Below are 20,658 nucleotides of genomic sequence, written 5' to 3'. Positions count from 1 at the left end.
TTTTCTTTGGTTGTATTGCTCGATATAACCTTGACATCAATAAAAGCTTCCATTTAAAAAAAAACTATTTCTGTATTTCACAATTGACAATGTATTTCACATTCTCACGCCAGCGTTGTAGATGTACTATGTGGGCTCGAGGTCTTTGGGCCCAGGTGTGCAACAGATGAGCATGATAAGCCTCCTGCTAGTTTTTGGGCTAACCGATTTTATTGGTTTGGTTCCTAGACTGGATAAAAAGAGAAATTGGAGAAAAAACAACGAATAGTCAAGATGAACTAGAATACTAGTCCTGCATACTACTTAGCCTTGTAACTTTACTGCTAACGAGAATAAACATACAATTTTACATTGGTAAGCCTAAATTTCACACTATGGGGCCACAACATTAGTAGGAATTACAAATGGTAGTTGAGAAAAAAAAATCTTGTAGTGGCAAAATGCTATCACTAAAAAACGCACATAACTTGAAAGTGCAATTTTACTAGCAAGAGGTGTGCTGCTCCAAAAAAGACTTCACACAACACAAAAGAAAGATAAAAAGGAACGAAGGAATACCCACTTTCACAACGATACTCTCTAAGTTTCTCAACGATCTACTTATTGTGCAATTTAAACAACATGATATGAAATGTACAAAAAATAAATAAATCAAATTCTCGTGGTTGCGAATTGTTGTCAGTACAAATTGCACATAACTTGGATGTGCCACTTTACTACTCCCTCCGACCGGTATTACTTGTCTCAAATTTGCCCAAATACGGATGTATCTATGTGTAAAAAACGTCTAAATACATGTAATATTTGGACAAATAATTCGGGCCGGAGGGAGTAGTAAAAGGAGTACGACTGAAAATACTCCTCAAAAACTCCAAAACACTTCGTAGAACATTGAACAAAAGGTCAGAACTAAAAAGAGGCAGGCCCAATTTCACAATGGTAATACATATTTTTCAATCATAGATTGTGGTTCTGTTTTGTTTGGGTTGCAGTTGTGACAGAAGCCTCTGTGGTGGGGAAGTTGTTGTGTCTGGAAAATAGCGGTGATGAAGGTTGATCATTTTGCAACATAGATGTTGATTAGAGAATAAGGTCGTTAGGAGGAGGAAACAAATCATGTGATGATGGGCCGGCTGTGGAACCATATATTCCCTCCTTGGAGGTTGTTGAGGAGCCTGTATCTGCGTTGGTTTTTGTTTGTGTTGTTTTGTGGTCATCTCTTGGGTGGTATTGCACTTGCAAAGTTGGTTCTACATTGCAATGGCGATTGGAGCCTAAATCAATGAGTGTGTGATGACTTTTCTATTGGGTCATGGAGGAGTTGTAATATGGCCAACTAGGGTCTGTTTGGATTGTGGCCAAATTAAACCCCACCAGTTGTTTGGTCATGACCAAATACTTGATTAATTTTTGTTTGGATGGTTGTCAATTTTTTGCTTGCTAATAGTCCATTAATTTGGCATTGAGTTCATTTTTCTTCTCAATGTTGGAAAATTCATGGATGAGCCAAACCTTGACCAAAATATTGGCTAGCCTTTTTTGTAGGGCAATCAATGTAGCGCTTATGTCGTCCAAGGGTCCCGCAACCTCCTACCGCTGACGTGTTATACGGGCAGCCCATCTGAGGAGACCTCACCACCTCTGACGCTTCTTATCTAGAGGCTCGTCAAAGATGTCCTTCTGTGAGGTGTATGCGCCACCCGGAGGTGGCATAGACCTTCATCACAAACATGTCCAGTGTGCCAGTGTCAGTGATGACTTGGAGTTTGTTCAGGATGATGAGTTTTTGTATTACTCCCTCGATCGAAACAATTAATATGGATCGGAGGAGGTAGTGAAAATTTGAGATCGTATCGATGGTCCTTTGATTTGAAATGGAGAAAAGGGCCACTAGATTAAAAAAATATCAAGAAATATATATGGTATTGTTTTACACAGAGGAGCTATATATGGTTCACTTTGATATTACTCGGGAAAAAAAGACTTTCATTGTTACTCAATTCTTGTAAAGTTGCCATCCCAACTAACTGGCAGTCGCAAATGCTCCACAAATTTATATATATGGGTTTTGTCACTTTCACTCAATTTACCTTGGCGCAGTTGAGCCTGATCTGCCCTTGAGAGCCCGTGAGCACGCCGATATTGCCCATGCTCACCATGGCCGCTGCGAAGTCGGCGCTGAACTGAGTGGCACTGGACGCGTAGGTGCTGACAAGGGCGTCGGTGGATCCGCCGTTGAGGAGCTGCTGGTCGGAGTGGAGGAGCCCTTGCTGCGAGACCAGGTTGCCGTAGTAAGCATTGTCGAAGGCGTTGGGGGTCGCCACGTCAAGCGGCGCGAAGTTGCCGTCGCCGCCGGACTGAGGGCAGTTGGCCTGCAGTGACGCCGCGTACGCCGCATTGATGTTGGACTCGCCGTAGATTCGGCTCTGGAAGTTGGTGCACGCCGCCTGCCCGATCGTGTGGGCTCCTGCATGCATGGGTCACATATTTAGAATTTGAGAAAAGATAATGTTGAAATTAAGAGCCATGTATACTTTTGGAATTCTCAAAACCCTGGTGCTGCATGCCTTGTTGCCCTACGCAACAAGGGCTGGGTGCACCGGATCGTGCAGCTTTGAGCGGTGCATGCATGCCACGGCTGGGATCCGTGTGGCGACGGCGGACTGCGTAAGGAGCAGCATGCAGACTGGCTGGAAGAAGTCTGCTGGCTGCCTACCCCAAAAATGTTTGTTAAGCTGTCCTGGTCTCGTGGACGACGTGATTTCTCTTTTGATGGTTCCAGCTCAGCTATCCTTTTAAATGGGATTAATTAGTCCATGGCTAAGTGTAGTTTCGTCTCTCAATAATTGCGGAAGTACAGACTTCGTCTCTCAACTCTTGAGAAAGTACAGACTTTGTTCCTCAACACCTATTTGCACGAACTTGGTCATTCAATTTTCAATATTGGGCAAATTTGGTCCACATGCTAGTTTAGCATGGTACGTCAAACCAAAATTGACCTGACATGACGGATGAATGGTTGACTTTTAACCATGTTGGCACATGATGTGATGATTTTTCATGGGATGGTAGGGTGAGGTCCACAAAAAATTGCGACATCATGGCACTGATCAGTCCATCCATCAGCTGGTCAGGTCAAATCCAGTTTTGATCATCCTAAACCGACATGAGACCAAATTTAACCGATGCCAATAGTTGAGGGACAAAATGTGTACCAAAATATAGTTGACAGACAAAGTCCAAATTTTAGTTGAAGGACGAAAAAATACACGTATCTCTTATGCGCACATGTTTTTTAGACTCTTGGAAAAAATTAGACACCCTAATGTGAAAAATGCACATATATAACAAATACTGTTCCCTCCGTCTCTAAATTCTTGTCGCGATTTTAGTGCAAATTTGAACTAAAACAACGTAAAAAAAATGAGGAACGGATGGAGCATTTTGTAGCAAAGTAATTATAAATAAATGTAAGGTCTGATCATCTGCTATAGATGCCACCGTCTGGTCACTTGTCACTCGCCGGTTACTAACTATGTAGCCATGTAGGTATTGCTCGTCATATCAAATTGTAGGGTTGTTAGCATACATGTCATTTCTCTGGTGAAAAAGAAAAAAACATACGTGTCATTGTCGTCATATCAAATTGTTGGGTTGTTAGCATACATGTCATTTCTCTGGTGTAAATTAAAGAGAAAAAACATACGTGTCATTGCTCGTCATATCAATTGTAGGGTTGTTAGCATCATGTCATTTTCTGATGTAAAAGAAAAAAAAATGCGTGTCATTTTTCTGTGAACAATGATCTGTGATCGAGGAGGCATGTTCTACTTTCTAAACGAGCACGTGAAAAACTGAAACGTCTTCACTTGTTAAGTCTGCTGCCTATACATTGCGCCCCGAAACTTAACTGAAGCAAATCAGCAGAGGTCCCGAATAATTACCTGATAGTGCAACCATGTCGGTGGTGCTGAGCCCCTTCCTGGAGAAGTTGCCGACGAGATCGGCAAGGTCGGAGGTGGGCGGAGGGAGGTCGTTGTTCGCCAGGGAGAGGCTCGCCGTGGTGGAGTCCCTCCTCCCCAATGGAACCGTATACGACGGCCCTCCTAGCTGCAAGTAAATAATCAATCGACCTTTAGTTCTCAAAAACTACGGTTGATCTATATATAATTCTATATATTCATCATATTTGGTTTAGAAGTAGAGTTAATTGTTGAAATATAAATGGATTGTTTAGCCACTTTCATAAAATCGGTCTTTTGGTTGCATTGGCTAGGACATGAAGCTTGCCATTAATTACCGTGACGACCGAGTCACGGGCGGCGACGGCGAGGATATCGGCGCAGGAGACGATCTGCGTGCAGACGGCCTCGACCTGCGCCTTGACGGTGTCGATGACGTCGAGGCCTCTGATGGAGTTGGCGTTGGGGAAAGCGGTCTGCTCACCGGTGAAGTTGGCGGTGTCGGCAAGCAGCACCGACGCGTCGCATCCCTGTCACACACCACGACATGCATGTATATGCAAGCCAGCTTAGAACCCACCGTCGACACTACAGTGTGTAAATCGACGTGATAGCTAGTTTGCGTACGTACGTGCAGCTACAAAATAGATACACGTCGATCGGGCCGCCAGCAGCCAGCTACCGGTGTTAATAACGTAACGTACAAGATAAAAGCCAGCGAATGCAAATTAGCCGTTAATTTGACGTGGCATGCATGATCAACATCATGTAATCCATGACAGTTAATTTGGAACGGAGAGAGTACGTTGGAAAAATTCAACAGCAGCAGCAGTACTGATTTATGCAAGCAGATACAAGGGTCGCACTTTATCTGAATCACTACATACTGGATTTGTACGGAAGCAGAGGCCAGAGGGCGAGAAACAGAGAGAGATGTAAGGTGACTTGCTTGGACAAAGCAGTCGTGGAAGTGAAGCCTGAGCAGGGAAGCCCCCATGCGTGGCTCCTTGCTCACCGCCGCCGTCACGGCGCTCTTGATCGTCGCAAGCGCGCTCGGGCAGGACGCGTCGTAGAACGTCGCCGACAGCTGAGCCGACGCCGCCGCGGCCAGGCCCAGCAGCAGCAGGATCGCCGTCGCCACAGCTGGAGGAACGACGCTGCCGCCGGAAAACCCCATGATCATCTATCTGTCTGTCTGGTAGAGAGATCAATGCAGGTGCCTTTCCTTTGCATATGCGTGTATGTATATAGGCCACGCTCCTCACTCCACTCTTCTTGTGTCACTGTACAACTCCATGTGAGCTGATTTCGGACAGATATCTATGTGGCCCACAAGCTGTCTGGTATCTAGCTAATCAACTAGATCTCATGTTTGTCGTGCTGCCATACCCCCCGCTTCTCTCTGCAGTATGCACTGCTGCACGAGCTCAGTTAGACATGGATGCGTTCCGCGTACAAATAAGTAACTAAGGAGGGAAAGTTGACTGTTATTTTTTTATCGTTGGATCCTAATCAACAATAGAAGTGGGAGAGAAACAGGGAGTTGATCCAACGGATCGGATACGTCAACTGATCTAACACTTCAGTCGACTGAAAAAAAGCCACACACTCATTAATTAATTACTCCGTAACAAATTAGAGACGTGACCCCATGACCAACTAGCGCTAGCTAGACTATACGAACTAATAGTCGGTCATGTTTCCTTGAAAATCTGTACAAATGGAATCTAAATTAACACAAACAGTGATCAACGACAGGATTAACATACTGTATCTTTCGGAATAAGTCATAACCACACATGTGTGTCCGGCTGCCAGTGCTAGCTAGCTTGTTGGGGGTTGAAGGTTGATGTACACGTCTAAACATATGCAATAAATCATGATCTGAACGCGTACAATAAATCCATAGGCTTCATTAGCTTGATAATTAAACAAATACTTCCTCCGTTCAACAAAAGATGTCTCAAATTTGTCAAAATTTGAATATATCTAGACATTACTTAGTGTATAGATGCATTCAAATTTGATCAAAACTGAGACATCTTTTGTTAGACTGAGGGGGTAACTGAATATGGAAATAGGCGTGCATGCATGTCCATGCACATGGCTTATATATCTTTTTCTAGCACATGATGCGGTGCCTTCGATTAATTGTACACACGTCGATCTTTAATTATTCTTTAAGTTTGATTAGGATAGGAAAATAAGCAGCAAATCTGTCCTTTTCCGTTCTTTTTGGCGGGTCCTTAAGTCCCCATGACATCTAAAAAGATAAGATTAGTATCGACTCTCCATTTTTCCATTACAGAGTCGACACTAAAATAACTTATGCCAAGTCATGTTTTAATTGACTTTGCATGATTTGTTAGTATTAAATTTGAGAATGTACAAAAGTAATATAATGTGATCAATTTTTAACTGATCTTCACGAAGAGTCGGTTTAATTTCTTGTCCCTCCTCTAACATCAATACTCCTTCCGGTGTCGGGGATTTATACAAAGTTGTACTTACTTTGTACTAAATTCCCGACAGTTATTATGGGTCAGAAGGAGTAGTTTTTAAGAGTCGGCTAACCACCTACCTTTTTGGACGTCCTAAAGATCGGTCCATTCCCTAGCTAGAAAAGGATTTGTTAATTTTGTCGAAGTCAAACTTTAAGTTTGACCTTATTGATAAAAATCTGTATATTTATAACACCAAATAAATACACAATTAGAACATATCTCATGGTGGCTGGATTTGTTGTGGCTGCTAATATTGTTTTATAAACTTAGTTAAATTTAAATAAAACAACTATGACTATTAATATGCCCTCTTTTAGCGAATGAGGCACTCGAAGGCACATGCGAGCAGCGAGCGAGGATAGAACAACCTAAACAAACTCTTGTCCAAGGGTGCATGTGTTTGGGATAGTTTCAGCTCCACATATTTGGTATAGATTGTCATTCTTAGTTTCACTTTTTTCGTCTTGCTGACCTATATGGGTATTTTAGATGCTTCGTAGTCCTATCTTGTTGCATTCCTGAAATTATTATATCACCATCTTCACAAAAAGTGAAGCTAATGGTCAACTCCACCAAATCGATGGAACTAAACACTCCCCAAATTCAGCAGGTAGATTTTCCCATAATGTTTTAGCAAAATCTATTTTTCATAACACGATACCCCACATTCGTTAGAGAGAAAACCAAAGTGGCCACTAGAGTACTAAATCTTCATTGCTCAAATAAAAACAGAAATTATGACGCGTGCGCGTGTTTCCGCGCGGCCCGCTCGCTGTTGTGTCACGTTGCTGATGTGCCATGCATGCGCGAACGCATCGCTGCTGCGCTAGGAGCTGCTGCTGCTGCTTCTGTGACATGCATGCGTGCGCGTTCGTGTGGCTGCTGACCTGTTGTGGACTATCTGGCTGCTGCCGACTGCTGGCTCATCTTGTCCGGCGGTTGCGTGGGTGAAACACAAGGATGAAACCGATTTGTCGGTGACCTAGCTGCTCTTTCCCATTCGGGGGAGAATCAGGATGCTTGGTCGTAAATTGTAATTGAGGGGTGGACCGAGCGGTGGTGCCTCCTTCGCAAGGCTTGGATTCGGGAGGAGCTCTGCACACTCGCTACACACCGGCGAGATTCAGGATCGCGACGACGGAATCAAGCGGGCAGAGAGAACGTTGAGTGTTAGATTTTGATCGAAATGGAAAGACATATAATTGTATGTGTTCAGTAGGGTGTGACTATCTGTGTTCACTAGAGGTGGCAATTTATCTGCATTATGCGTAACAATTTATGTTCACGAGAGGTGACAATTGGTCATTAGATGTGGCAATTTGTGTTCACTAGGCATGGCAATTTGTGTGTATTACTGGTGTCAATTGTGTGTATTAACGGTGACAAACCTAACGTGCCACAAGCTGATGCTGTCCTAGTAAGGATAAACATGGCTTGTTGCTCTGATGCAGCCGTCGCGTGCTGGATCTGTAGACACAACATGACATGCTGTTGGGACTTGGCATGAAAAGGCCATTTGAGCTGACACGGATTGGCTGACACCGTGACACGATATTGCTACTTTATATATCGAATACCGACAACTCTATATATTACATGGTGGCGGCTATATATATACTAAAGGGTGGCAACTTTTAAGATGATTGTTTTTTGTCAAAACATATCAATATGAGATCTTGTTTCGAAATATTTATCAAGATAAAGTTAACCATGAAGACAGATCGTAAATTCAATGTACGGTTTAAAAGATAGATCACTTTGAAGTTGTATACACAAAATAAGACACCGTGTGGCACTGAGTGCTTAGTTGACACATGCACATGAGTGCTTAGCTGATGCTGCTGTCCTAGATGCTGTTGCTGCTCTAGATGGTGCCGCTGCATGCAAACTGTCCCGCTTTTTAGAATCACACGCAAGGTTGTAACTTCATTAAACTTAATAATTGTTACAGGTACAGTGTTTCAAAGCAACTCATATAACTGAGAATTGCAATGAAATCTATCAAAATCGTCTTTTTCATGATATTAATCTTTGCAACACGAAATTTCGTCAAGGCTCCGGCAAAGGGACTGCAATTAGACTTGAGCAGCAACACAGCCACTCGTGCCCTGTACGAAGTTGACTGCCTTTAAAGGTTTCAGAAAGCCCGTTGAGTCACCCATCCAAGATGGGAAGTCATGGGCCGTGGATGTTCCTCTAAAAGTACAAGTCGTCGAATCACAAAATATTTACTAAGACACCAGAGGAGAACTCCAAAGCCACAAAAGACCATACCACGAAAGTAACATGACACCCGAACAAAAACTCATCAAATCCGCATAAAACATCAGCGAGAATACAAACTCAAAATCTGCAAGATCGGATACATCAGATCTGCAATGAGTAGAACTCTCTGACCCGGTAGGCGGAGATGACTAATGCGGGCACTTTCGTGCGTTATTTCAACCCAATAAAGGGCCCAATATGAAATTCGTTCGCAAATCAAATCCGGCCCACCTAAGAAAAAGAATCCGCCCATCCTTTGCTAAAAAAAAACTTCCATATTTCTAATCCGGTCGACCTCCACATCCGCTAGAGCCTTGGACCTCCCGCCGCGCCGCACCTATGGCGGTCGCCGCCGCCGCCGCCGCGACGTCGTTCTGGCTTCTCCGTAGACCCTTCTCTTCTACTGTCCTCGCGCGCTACGCGAATCCTATCCTTACCCCTCTATGCTTCTCGCACTCTGCGTCTGCTCCCGCCCTTGCCTCTTCAACACCAGCACCGCCTGCGCCTCCGCTTACCACCTGCTCCGGCGAAGGAGGTGGCGGTCTGAGGTGGGAGTCCACGCGGAAGAAGAGAGTCGTGCTCCGCGTAGGCTACGTCGGCAGCGAGTACCGAGGTTGGATGGGATGTCTCGCTCGTGGGTTTGTATCCTAATGATTGATGGGTTACCAGGCTGGTCTTCACTCGAGGGATTGATTCAGTGCAGTGTTCTCTTTTTCTTTCAGGTCTCCAGAAACAGCGAGAGCTCAGCGCGGATTCCAGTAAGCTTCGATGTTTTTGCCGTAACTTAATTGCTCATGTGTTTGAATTATTGGTACTAGCTGTTGTTCTTGGCGATTTAGCAGTTGAGTTGCAAAAAAGCATTGTGGGGGAAGATTTGCTTGTTTACTGTATTAGTTGTACGCCGAATTGTTCTTACTCCTTCTGTGTATTCTTGCACTAAAGTAAATTAAAGTCAATGTCTCTGCTGGTTATTTTTAGTGCTACCATTACCATGGAATACTCGGAATTATGCTTGTTAGGGTGTAATGTCCGACCCCTCTCTCTCATCTTAGGCTTTTGAGTGAACTGTGTGGTGAATGCAATTCAATACGGTATCAGAGCAAATAGGTCTCGAGTTGAAGACCAAACCAACACAATATTATTTGCAGCCTACATTGATCCCATGCCTAAGGCCTCAAGATCCTATATGTGAGGGAGATTGTTGAAATAATTTGCCCTACTTTCCCCATCAGCTTAGTCTGGTAGATGAAATGGTTAGGTGATACAACTTGCAAGTTGCAACCGAGAGTTTTTGAGTTCAAAACCCAGTTAACTTGACAGATAATTGCAGCCGGCCCCAACTTCCCCCATCCACTTCACAGGAGATTGTTGAAATATATTGCGCTACTTTCACCATCAGCTTGGTCTGGTAGATGAAATGGTTAAGTGCACACAACTTGCAAATGTGAGTATTTGAGTTCAAATCCCAGTTAACTAACAGATAATTGCAGCCCGCCCCCACTTACCCTACCCACATCATAGTTCCAAAGGAGCATATCTTGAGGGGAGTGTTCGAGTGTAATGTCCGATCCCCCCTCTCAGCTTTGGCTTTTGGGTCAACTGGTTATACAATTCAATAATTCTTTGTCCTGTAATGTTACAGCAAGGTGATTATGAGTAGCCATTAAGTCAGTCTTGGAATCATCCATGATGGTGGCCGTGGGCCTCTTTGGGCTGAGCCTGAGCTGGCTGGCTAACACAGCTTTTCTGTATATTTTAATTTTTCTCTTGTGTTATTGATCTGGGATCTTCTGTGGTTTCTTTTCCATAGACTTTGTACTACTATATGCGAATCAGAAATATCCGATTCGTGAATCAGAGATGTATACCCCCTAACGAACCCAATTCGTATAAGGCAGCGAATCCCGAACCGTGAATTCGAATTGCGAATCGAGCGAACCGCGAAACTGGTGACTATGCCTCCATCTTACAGTATATAACATGCATGCTATATAGGTACACAAGTATGAACAACACATCAAACTCATACTATATGTTATCTAGTTAGGTGCCAAAATGGGGAGGTTCTGAGATGACCCTAGTTCTTTCGTCAAATTTCAAGTACCATCATGGAGAATCAGCATATGCTTATTAAAACTTTCTGATCTTCTTCTGTAGCCATTGAGTCAGTCTTGGAATCTGCCATCTTCAAGGCAGGGGGCATTCTTGAGAGTAATTACGGAAAGCTGCAAAAAGTTGGTTGGGAAAGGAGTAGCCGAACCGATAAAGGGGTAGGGCTTGAATTGCACAGACTGGAAACATGTGTTCTATATCTTCTTGGCTAACAAAGCTTGTATGCATGCTTAGTATGGACTAATTTCAGGTACATTCACTGGCTACAATGATCTCTCTGAAGATGGAAATCCCTGATCGAGCATGGGAGAACGATCCTGATGGCATAGCTCTTGCGAATTTCATTAACTCGAATCTACCAAACAATATCAAAGTTTTCAGTATCTTGCCTGCGCAAAGGTAGCAGGGGTGTTTTATAGAAATATTCCTTGTCAGATGATCAACTCAATTACTCATAACATACCACTTCCTGCCATGATACTGTACATTCCACTGCAGGAGTTTTGATGTAAGGAGGGAATGCTTGTACCGGGAATACTTCTATCTTCTCCCTGCTGAAATTATCGGAATTAAAAGCGGTTGTAGCTCTGAAGAAGTAGAGGAGCACTTGATTGAATTCAATAGCATACTGAAAGGTTTTGAGGTAATCGTGTGTTTAAATATGCCTTGTGTATTATTTGGAGTTGATTGTACAAAAGAACAGGGCTTATGAATATCGTCTTTGCTGAATAATCTGATAACAAACATATTTTTGAGGGAGACATTGATATAAGCATATAGATGACTAATAAGAATGAGACGCGACAGAAGAAGATTACACAAGGGGTAATCAAAGCTGTCCTGTTAGTCCAATAATTAGATCTTAAATTTGAATTTTAGCCTGTCATCTTTCTTATTTTTTCGGGTATGGCCTATCAGAATGTAAATTGTCATCTAAACACCTAAGCTGCGTAAAGTAAGCGTGATCATAGAGGTAATGGGCTAATGGCATAATTAAGCAGGTTTTGTATCTTCATTGTGGTCTACCTTGTCTTTGTCCAGTTACTTTACCGATGAAAAGACTTAAGCGAACAGTTAAACAATTTTGGCTTTCCGCCAGACTGAAATCAAAAGTTAAATAAGCACTAGGGGACAGTGAAATAACTGAAGAAGTGATGCAATATGGTGGTTCAATGTACTCTTCACATTGTAGACTTGCAGTTTGTACCTTTGTAGAACTAATATAAATTTGTAGAAGACCTGACTGATCAGATCAGGGTGATATTCCCATTTTTACATTCGGCATGTCTTTCTATGATAAATCTTTAATATGGCCCAGGTGAAGTGGTTTTGCTTTCGTTTTTACACAGCACACTAATGGAAGAAATGATCAGATAGTAATTCTGCTCATTCAATTGTTATTCTTCTACATCTTCACAGGCTTCATTATACTGTTTCTGCTTGCAGGGGAACCACCCATTTCATAATTACACTGCCCGTGCGAAGTACAGGAAAGTTCTAGCTGGAGCGCACCGAAGGTCCAAGGAAACAAGCTCAACCATAAATTCCATTCCCTCTGAATTGGCTGTGGACCAAAGCCCTAATGATGATGGTGCTACTTCAGATGCAGATGATGAACACTTAAATTTTTCGTCAGTAGTTGATTCCAGTTTACCAGAAAACGATTGGAATAAGGATAATCCCAAACATCATGAGAATCATGTGCAGATTCAAGCTAGATGGCTCCATGAGCCTAATGAAAATGATAGATTAAGTGCTTCACACTTCAGAGACATCATCACTTGCTCATGTGGAGAGTTGCAGAGTTCTTCAGGAATTCAATTTGTTGAACTGACTATATGTGGAGTGTCTTTTATGCTACATCAGGTATGCAGATTCCATTAAGATATGGCCCCCCAACATTAGTGCAAACTAAATTTCATATATTGTTAAGAGACTATCTTTCTAGGCTTAGTGATTTTTCTCAACGGAATTGTATACTTGAATACAGTCCCCCTCTTCACTAGCTAGTTCTCTCCAAGTGGGATATATGGTTGCTGAACAATAGTATTCAGTATTTAGTGTCAATAATGTATTAATGTAGTCGTTTCTTAGATGTACGCATGACCTGTAAAATAGTTCAATTTGCATTTCAAAGTAGAATGTATTGCTGATGTTTACCAGATTAGTACGATGTTTAGCATCACCTGTAAAATAGTTCAATTTGGGTTTATGATGCAGAATTGGTTACTGATGTACCAAATTGATAAGATGTTTAGGATGAATGTATGTCCTGACAGTGAAAAATACTCTGCATACATGGATCTCTGACTTGTAGTGTTGCTGTTCCTTTTGTTGACCTCAGATCCGCAAGATGGTTGGTACTGCTGTGGCAGTGAAGCGTGGATTACTACCGAAAGAGATTATAGAACTGTCTCTCGCAAAGTTTTCTCGCATCGTCTTACCGATCGCTCCATCTGAAGTTCTGATCCTTAGAGACAACAGTTTCTGCACAAGGAACAAGCAAGGCAGCATTGTTCGCCCTGGCATCCAATCGATAAACGAATCTAAAGAAGTCAAGAAGGGAGTAATGGAATTTTACAAGGCAGCTCTTGTGCCTGAGCTGGCAAAATACTTGGATGCATCCGAACCTCCGTGGGAGGAATGGGTGGAGAACTTGGACCACTTCACCAGCATACCGGATTCTCAGTTGGATGAAGTTAGGACAGCGTATACAGCATGGAGAGAGGATTACATTCGAGCGAAAACGGCTCGAAAGAGTTCTGGCGGTGGCTGATTTCTTTGTCAAGCTGACCACAAGGTGGACAAGAACCCAAACTAAATCCCTTTTCTGAAATGCAAATCATGTTTCTCCTCCAAGCATTTCCCCATACAGGAGCCTGACTTGTGGGCAGGCAAAGTTGGCTTACCTTTTTTTTTTCTCTCTCACGGGGACAATACTGAGAGCCTGAGCCATTGATTGATTAGACTAGGATGACCCGCAGACTGTAAGTGTCCCGTTTGCCAAATGCAACAGCAAAGTCTCTGTTTGATTGATTCACTGACTGTTTCTACTTCTCCTTTGAAAAAGGTAGCCATTGCAAGTGCCAATCTGCAGGCAGGCATAATAAAGCAGTAGTACGTGTTGCATGCATGCGCTCTTTAAATTCGTATTTTTAAGGCTGTAAGCATCTGAACTCCTTTACAAACACTGATTCACATCGATGCTAATCTAATCCCGATCGACCTCCTGTCTCAAACCGAACGTCCCGTCACCAGTCATATTCTCATCCCGGGGGCAAGGGAATGAGTGACCTGCGCAGTGTTTCAGCGTCCTGATTGTCGCCTCGCGCGCAACAGCACCCCTGCATCTGGCCAACGAACGAGCAGAGGCTACGCGCCCGGCCAGGGCGAGACCCCGACGACGACAGCAGCCGAGCAGCGACACATCGAGCCACGGGTTGCTGCGCAAATCCCTCTCGTGAGGCGTAAGGACTGGCTGGCCTGCATGCCGCCGCCTGCGGTGCCAGTGGTAGCTATTCGCCGGTTTCTTCCGTCATCAGGACAGCGCTAGCCCGGCCGGATCGAGGCGGCAACGCTGATCGCTCGGTCTCTGGGGCTCTGGCTACTCTCTGGAGCCTGGACTTTGGACTCATATACCGGAGCAGGACACCCTGTTACACTCATGAAGAGAGGAGCAGGAAGGATACGAATCGCGTGGCGCGTGAGCCACACCCGTGGTCACGGGGAGCATAGGATAGTACGTAGGCTGTGCTTAGTTAGCAGTATAGCAACGTACAGGTAGAGCTGCACTCGTGCTCCCTAAAGATATGGCACGACGTTGCTCCGAGCCCTCCTGCGCCCGTCGAACCAAACTAGTGTAGCGAGAGTGACCGCGGCCGGTTAAATCACTCTCACCGTACGTGCACGGGCCGAGAGATCTAGAGCTTATCGTTGGTTGCTTTCCGCGGTTTTTGGAACCCGGCCGGCCGGCCTTTGCTGCTCCTTCCCCCTTTCATCGATCGTCAGGGTAATTAATCTCATGGGTTACAGTAAAGAACTAATGACCAGTTCTGGGTTGCAGTACTATCTGATGACTGTGACTACTACTTGTAAGATAATTGAGTCGCGCGCTTCTTCAAAAATTGGACCAATGATCGCATTACGTACGGTGAAACATTGGGCTCCATTGTTCTGCCTTTTTAGTGACTCATTATATAGGAGTATATCGTTTCGGAGCCTAGCAAGATCGAGCTCTTCTGCAACGACGCAAGAACTGTTGTGCTCGTGCATATGCGTGGTCAGGCAGGCCCTGATGATCTCATCAGCTTCATGCATGGGGCTAGCTAGCTATTGTATTATTCGATCGGTGGGACAAGGGGGCATTATTCATGGACGTGCATGTTATTATCGGTCCAATTCATCATGCATAAAGAAGAGTTCATACAATAATAGGCCAATTACTAGCTCCGATTAGCTTAGCTTCCAGACCTGGCCATCACATGTTACATGCATAATCAAGATCACTCTTGATTATTTTCATATTATCCCCCGCTCATCCCCTAATTGACTGCTAGCATTACAGGATATATATATCGTGCTGATTCACGGAATTAATTAGCTACGACGACGAGCCATATGCATTGATCGCACTAGTGCCCACACACAGGTGAACGAATAGGAAGGAATGAGATCGAGGGAGAGATATATAGAGAGATAATGATACAGATCATTAACTAATATATATGATCGATCGATGCAGATTTTCACACGATCGATCGACGCCGGAGATGCTATCATGGGCGCTAGCTCGACGTCGTACTGCGCTATATTTGCTCGTCGTCGTGCTCGGCGCCGGCGCTCGGGGACTGGGAGGAGCAGGCGCTTATGGCCCGGAGCACGGCCTGCTTCACCACGTGCTCGTCCACGTTCTCCGCCAGGTTCTGCGCCAGCACAAGAAATGGAAATTACTTTACGTACGAGGTTAGTACATTGGATCGCCATGGCGCACCTTGATCTTCTGTGATCTGTTAATTCGGCCTAAAATCTGCCAATTAATTACCTCCCCTCCTATGGCTTCTAGGCGGAATGTGTCGGCGCAAGCGGCGGTGGCTTCCAGGACCCCAAGGCCCAGGTCGTCGAAGGCCTCGAGGATGGAAACGAGAAGCCCCGGGCAGCTCTTGTCGGAGAACACGTTGACGAGGAACGACCCGTGTCCTAGGGTTTCAACGGTCACCTGCATATATATGTATCCTTACTAGTTTGATTTCATTCGACCAAATCGATGCGATCGATCAGCAACTGATAAATGCAGGGCTTTGGAAGCTTTTATGCATGTGAGTACACGCGGGTCCTACACATATCTACTGTTCACCTTTTCGGTCCAAACTTCACTGACTTGTTATCATGTGAACTGATATAATACCGTGTATAAATAGTGGTACGAAACAAAATCACGCATACTAGTAATATGTATATACATAGTGGTACGAAACAAAATCACGCATACTAGTAATATGTATATATGTACGTCTATAAATCGTACGTACCGTCGGGTAGGAGCTCTGCTTGCTGCGAGAGTCTTGCGCGCAAGCGATCTCCTGGTTCAGCATCACGACCTTCTGCTTCAGCTCCTTGATGTACTTCGAAGCGTCCATGATTATGGACGTGTTGCTCAACTGCAGCCATGCATTAGATCGATTTAATCACCCAAAAGAAAGATCACGCTAGCAAGGTAAAGATCACAGAACTATATATATGTATTAATCAATGGAGAGTTAAGAAAAGCATATGGATAACTGAAACGGAAATCGACAAACTAATTAAGAAGATCAATTACAGCATGGGAGTGAGTGATAGAGCGGAGGATTTGCAGCTTCTCCTGCAGAGCAGCCACTTTCTTGCGCTCCCTCGACATCATCCCTTTCTCTGTCTATCCTTCTTCCTCACAGCCCAACGGAAAGGGAGAGATAGATAGGTAGAGAGACGGCAGAGGCTAGGAAAGCGAACTGTGTTTGGGGACAGCTTACTTCGATGGAGGACTGAGAAGGCTAGAGCTTGCTCTCCATATCTATATAGTGCGCTCCCGGTGGCCACACGTGACCTTTTCCTTGTATATTCTTGTTGTTATCCTTCCCATTTCTTTTCTGGTAAACAAGTGAAAATATATGGAATTAGACCCTATCTGGTCCCACTAAAACCCTAAACTTTAGAATCGTTTGTTTGGATCTTAATTTTCAGAAGTACACGAATTACCCTCGAGAACTGTTTTGGGACTGAGATGGCAATGTCTTGGCTAATCAGTCAGTACTTCCTCCATTATTCCCTAAAAGAGAACATATTAGTTTTTCATAAGTCAAATCTTTTGAAGTTTGACTGTGTTTCTTGATAAAAATATCAAATCCTATAATACTAAGTAAATATACCATGTAAACATATTTCATGCCAACATATTAGTATTGATTCGACATTGTAGATGTCGAATTTCTTATCAGTAGAAGGTCAAACTTTAAAAAAAATCGAGAACTTAGGACAAAACTAAGATGTTCTCCTTTAGGGATTGGAGGGAGTAACTCCTCTATGCACTATGGACCACATGTCAGTGAGTGGCTTGCTAACCTTCGTTTTCTTCCTATCCTCATCCACCTCCTTCTACCCTAAGTTCTCAGAAATCTTGATTTTTTTACCCACGGCATCTTGGCTCTGTGTGTATGTAGGGAAAAAAATTCGTTCGCCAGTAGACATATATGCCCAAGATGCTTGTTTTTTCCCACCGTGGGCACATTATAGTCGTATTTTTTTTTCAATCACACCATTCGATCATCTTATATTATCGTAATAATGTGTCCAATATTTTTCATGATTTTCTAGAACCTTCGAACCGTCCAACCATTAACTAGCGCCACGGTGAGGTTACGTACCATGCCATCATGTCGGAGAGCCTCCTAACATCCATGGTACACCATGTGTATGAGTGAGAACCAATCGAGAAATGTATTCATCACGAGTTTTCGGACACAATTGAGGTGTACACCCTGTTTTCTTAGCTAGGGAGAGCCCCCTCCTACTTCTGCTCTTCCAGATGTCCACCAATTCTTTCATCACAACCGCCCTTGAACCACCTCGTCAGCTCTGGCGCTAGCGGCAAGCAAGACTACCGTCTTAGCACTCAATCTAATTAAGCCCGAGGAGTGCCAATTTTACCTGTCTGGCAGTGGTGAACCTATTCTTTCTTCTTACCTACCTGTTCCTCCTCGTCGCGATGGCACATCTAGCTAAGTACACAGTCTTGGTATAGAACACATAGATCTAGAATAACTTAGGCATAATTTCACGTCTTTATTTCATATTCCGGTTGTGTTATTATACGTGTCAAGTTACCTGAGAGTTTCTACTGACGAACCCATGAAACACCGACGTTTTGATAACCTTGACCTTGAGTCATCACTTGAGGAAAACTTGTTGCGTTTGGGTGGCTAACAACGTCTATATCAACACCACCAGGCACTGTATATACAGTGTTGTGGCTCCTGTGAAGATTCGAGGAGTATACATAAATGTGTGGGGCCTGGGGGTGTGTGGGTATAATGGCCCAGCCTGACGAGACCGGGGCGTGATGGAAATTAGTTGGGGGGGGGGGGGGGGGGGTATGTGGTTAAGTTTCACCCGCAGACGACATTTGTGCATTAGAGATCTTGTTTGTTGTGGGTCATCCTTGGTCATCGATATTTTCATTTTCCTCCCATGATTTTGCGAAAGCCTCAACTTCCAACTTGGATCCTACCCACCCGGATCAAGTAAATGATCCCCTCGAGTTAAGACCTGACCTAGGCAACTTCAAGCCAGAAAACCTAAGGATAAGGTTGGAGGGAGATTCATTTATACCTACCTCGCCCACCTGAATTGAAACTTCTAGCCACCATAATCCCAATTTCACGTACTAGCTAGTGGTGGGCTTGTCAATGTATAATGATAGAGTTATCTGGCACGTATACCATACACACCTAAGCTTATGATGATTTTGTACCCATGACCACAGAGGAGTAGCTCCACCCCCAACCACCTCTTGAGCCCTTAGACCATCATTTTGTATCCATGTTTGCCCTCTGCTTCAGCCGTCCCATCCATCTGCCCTCCACCATCTCCATCGACGCTAATGGCTATGCATGCCATTGAAGGTCGCCGGTTCTCAGAGGTGGGGGGGCGAGGGTGGAGGTCAAAGAGGGGACGTTTCTTGGGGCGGGATTTTCAAATTCCGCTTCCCACAATAAATGTACCTATGAACACTATAGAAAATAAAGAAAAATCTGATAGCATGTCAACACACCTTGGATGCTCGCAAATGGAACATATGTATGCAATGTAAAAATTAATTAACAACACGTGTTGTCACTGCATATACTAGTTTAGTACTAGTATTATATTAGTCATCAGATCACACCACCGCGTACGCATCCAGTCGCAAAACATTCTCATGTGTATATGCACAACTTTAGTTTATACTACTGCCCTCATGATCTTGGCCGCTCAACTTGTTCCCTGGACAATTATTATTTTCTGTTCCGGAAGCTAGCTAGCTGCTCTCTGCGCGCACGCACGCACGCGTACGTGCATTGCATCGATCAAAAGCACCTTGAAGCTTGTTATATCTCTATCTCTTTATCGATCTATCCGTGGAGTCAGTCAGCCAGAGACAGACGGGACCGACGAGATAAGGTTTTCTTCTCTTTGTTCTAATTATTCCGAGACGCGAGAGAAGTCGATTATAGATAACACCACGGCATGCACTAGCAGACTAGCTAACGTACCATGCATGTGATGATACGTACGCACGTAACGTATGCGACAACGCCAGAAAAGGAGTGAGCAAATTTAACCATGGTGTGTATATCATCAGCCACATCAATACAATAGAGCAAAACCATCGATATATACCTAGCTATAGACGTACTCCCTCCGTTTCATAATTCTTTTGTATAATTGTATGTATATACATGTAATTAAGCTATAGCTTGTGACGTCGTGTGTTTGCTTGCGTGCGTGCACGAGGTCGATCAGGGTCGGGACTGTGTGGCCGGGCGCAAGGCGAGGGAATCTGCTCGTGAAGGGGGGCACATATGGCATGCACCAGGGGGGTGTTCATGCGTTGTTACGGCGTGGGCTTGACAACAATGGCAGCAGCTGCAGCGGCGGCATTACGTGCAGGATGAGCTAGCTCGCGACAAATGCGTATCACGCGTACGCGCGCGTATATATGCCGTGCAGCGCTGGGCTTCGAGATCAGCTAGCTTCATTGATTGCACCAACACTACGGGTTGATAATCATGTGATCATACTCCAGCTAGTCAGTGCGAGCTAGCTTGGCATGCATCGGCGCGCGCGGCTACTTTGATTCTTGGCATGCATGGTTATGTATATCGAGAGATATTGATTATATCTTGTGATAAATAGGAAGTAGTAGTAGTAGCGTGCGCGTTTGGCGTATAGATGAGATCGAGCTTGCGCATCTGACCGCGATCGAGGACACGAATAGTCTCTACACATGCATATGTTTGATACTTTGATTCGTACATACTTTTCCTTGAATAGTTATGCGCTATTTCTAGAGAACTCGATGTCTGGCTACCTTAGCTGGATTTTTGGCATTTTCATAGAACATCGTGAGAGTTGAGGGCAAGGAACTTGTTTGTTTTTGGAGGCGATGAGACGTGGTGCATGCAAGGCTCCAAAGGAAACGCTTTCACGGGGCGGATTTTGCCGCCGAGCCTTGTCTGCTATCCGGCCTCTCGTTGGCGCCAGCCCACACGTGCCCATCGCTACAAATGCTTGCCAGAAAC

General features: G+C 44.2%; 3 protein-coding genes across 3 annotated transcripts; 1 reads left to right on the top strand and 2 right to left on the bottom strand.

The window, feature by feature from the left end:
- Window positions 1-1,944: 1,944 nt before the first annotated feature.
- Window positions 1,945-5,291, bottom strand: LOC100837536 (peroxidase 2). Its single transcript, XM_010230345.3, has 4 exons — window positions 4,912-5,291; window positions 4,301-4,492; window positions 3,945-4,110; window positions 1,945-2,467 (listed from the first exon to the last, which is right to left on the bottom strand). The coding sequence occupies exons 1-4, from the start codon at window positions 5,143-5,145 to the stop codon at window positions 2,082-2,084; spliced, it is 978 nt and encodes a 325-aa protein (XP_010228647.1). The 5' UTR covers window positions 5,146-5,291; the 3' UTR covers window positions 1,945-2,081.
- A 3,716-nt stretch (window positions 5,292-9,007) lies between these two features.
- Window positions 9,008-13,976, top strand: LOC100837227 (putative tRNA pseudouridine synthase). The gene is made up of 7 exons (XM_003561612.3): window positions 9,008-9,344; window positions 9,454-9,489; window positions 10,889-11,001; window positions 11,094-11,242; window positions 11,342-11,486; window positions 12,290-12,709; window positions 13,188-13,976. Exons 1-7 carry the CDS (start codon window positions 9,071-9,073, stop codon window positions 13,617-13,619), a joined length of 1,569 nt encoding a protein of 522 aa, XP_003561660.1. The 5' UTR covers window positions 9,008-9,070; the 3' UTR covers window positions 13,620-13,976.
- A 1,238-nt stretch (window positions 13,977-15,214) lies between these two features.
- Window positions 15,215-16,887, bottom strand: LOC100836923. Its single transcript, XM_003561611.4, has 4 exons — window positions 16,662-16,887; window positions 16,372-16,500; window positions 15,885-16,058; window positions 15,215-15,765 (listed from the first exon to the last, which is right to left on the bottom strand). Exons 1-4 carry the CDS (start codon window positions 16,740-16,742, stop codon window positions 15,649-15,651), a joined length of 501 nt encoding a protein of 166 aa, XP_003561659.1. The 5' UTR covers window positions 16,743-16,887; the 3' UTR covers window positions 15,215-15,648.
- Between the last annotated feature and the right edge of the window lie 3,771 nt (window positions 16,888-20,658).

The sequence above is a fragment of the Brachypodium distachyon genome, chromosome 1 (assembly GCF_000005505.3).
Source record: "Brachypodium distachyon strain Bd21 chromosome 1, Brachypodium_distachyon_v3.0, whole genome shotgun sequence".
Lineage (NCBI taxonomy): Eukaryota > Viridiplantae > Streptophyta > Magnoliopsida > Poales > Poaceae > Brachypodium > Brachypodium distachyon.
The sequence above is the reverse complement of the archived record's forward strand: the minus strand, read 5'-3'. Positions and strand labels throughout refer to the sequence as shown.

Coding starts and splice junctions, on each gene's coding strand:
- LOC100836923 (XM_003561611.4), bottom strand. CDS start 16,742: ATGATGTCGAGGGAGCGCAAGAAAGTGGCTGCTCTGCAGGAGAAGCTG. Junction 16,501..16,661: donor CTATCACTCACTCCCATGCT/GTAATTGATCTT, acceptor GCATGGCTGCAG/TTGAGCAACACGTCCATAAT. Junction 15,766..15,884: donor TAGAAGCCATAGGAGGGGAG/GTAATTAATTGG, acceptor GTGCTGGCGCAG/AACCTGGCGGAGAACGTGGA.
- LOC100837536 (XM_010230345.3), bottom strand. CDS start 5,145: ATGATCATGGGGTTTTCCGGCGGCAGCGTCGTTCCTCCAGCTGTGGCG. Junction 4,493..4,911: donor TCCACGACTGCTTTGTCCAA/GCAAGTCACCTT, acceptor GGTGTGTGACAG/GGATGCGACGCGTCGGTGCT. Junction 2,468..3,944: donor CGACATGGTTGCACTATCAG/GTAATTATTCGG, acceptor CCATGCATGCAG/GAGCCCACACGATCGGGCAG.
- LOC100837227 (XM_003561612.3), top strand. CDS start 9,071: ATGGCGGTCGCCGCCGCCGCCGCCGCGACGTCGTTCTGGCTTCTCCGT. Junction 9,345..9,453: donor CGTCGGCAGCGAGTACCGAG/GTTGGATGGGAT, acceptor TTTTTCTTTCAG/GTCTCCAGAAACAGCGAGAG. Junction 11,002..11,093: donor GTAGCCGAACCGATAAAGGG/GTAGGGCTTGAA, acceptor GACTAATTTCAG/GTACATTCACTGGCTACAAT.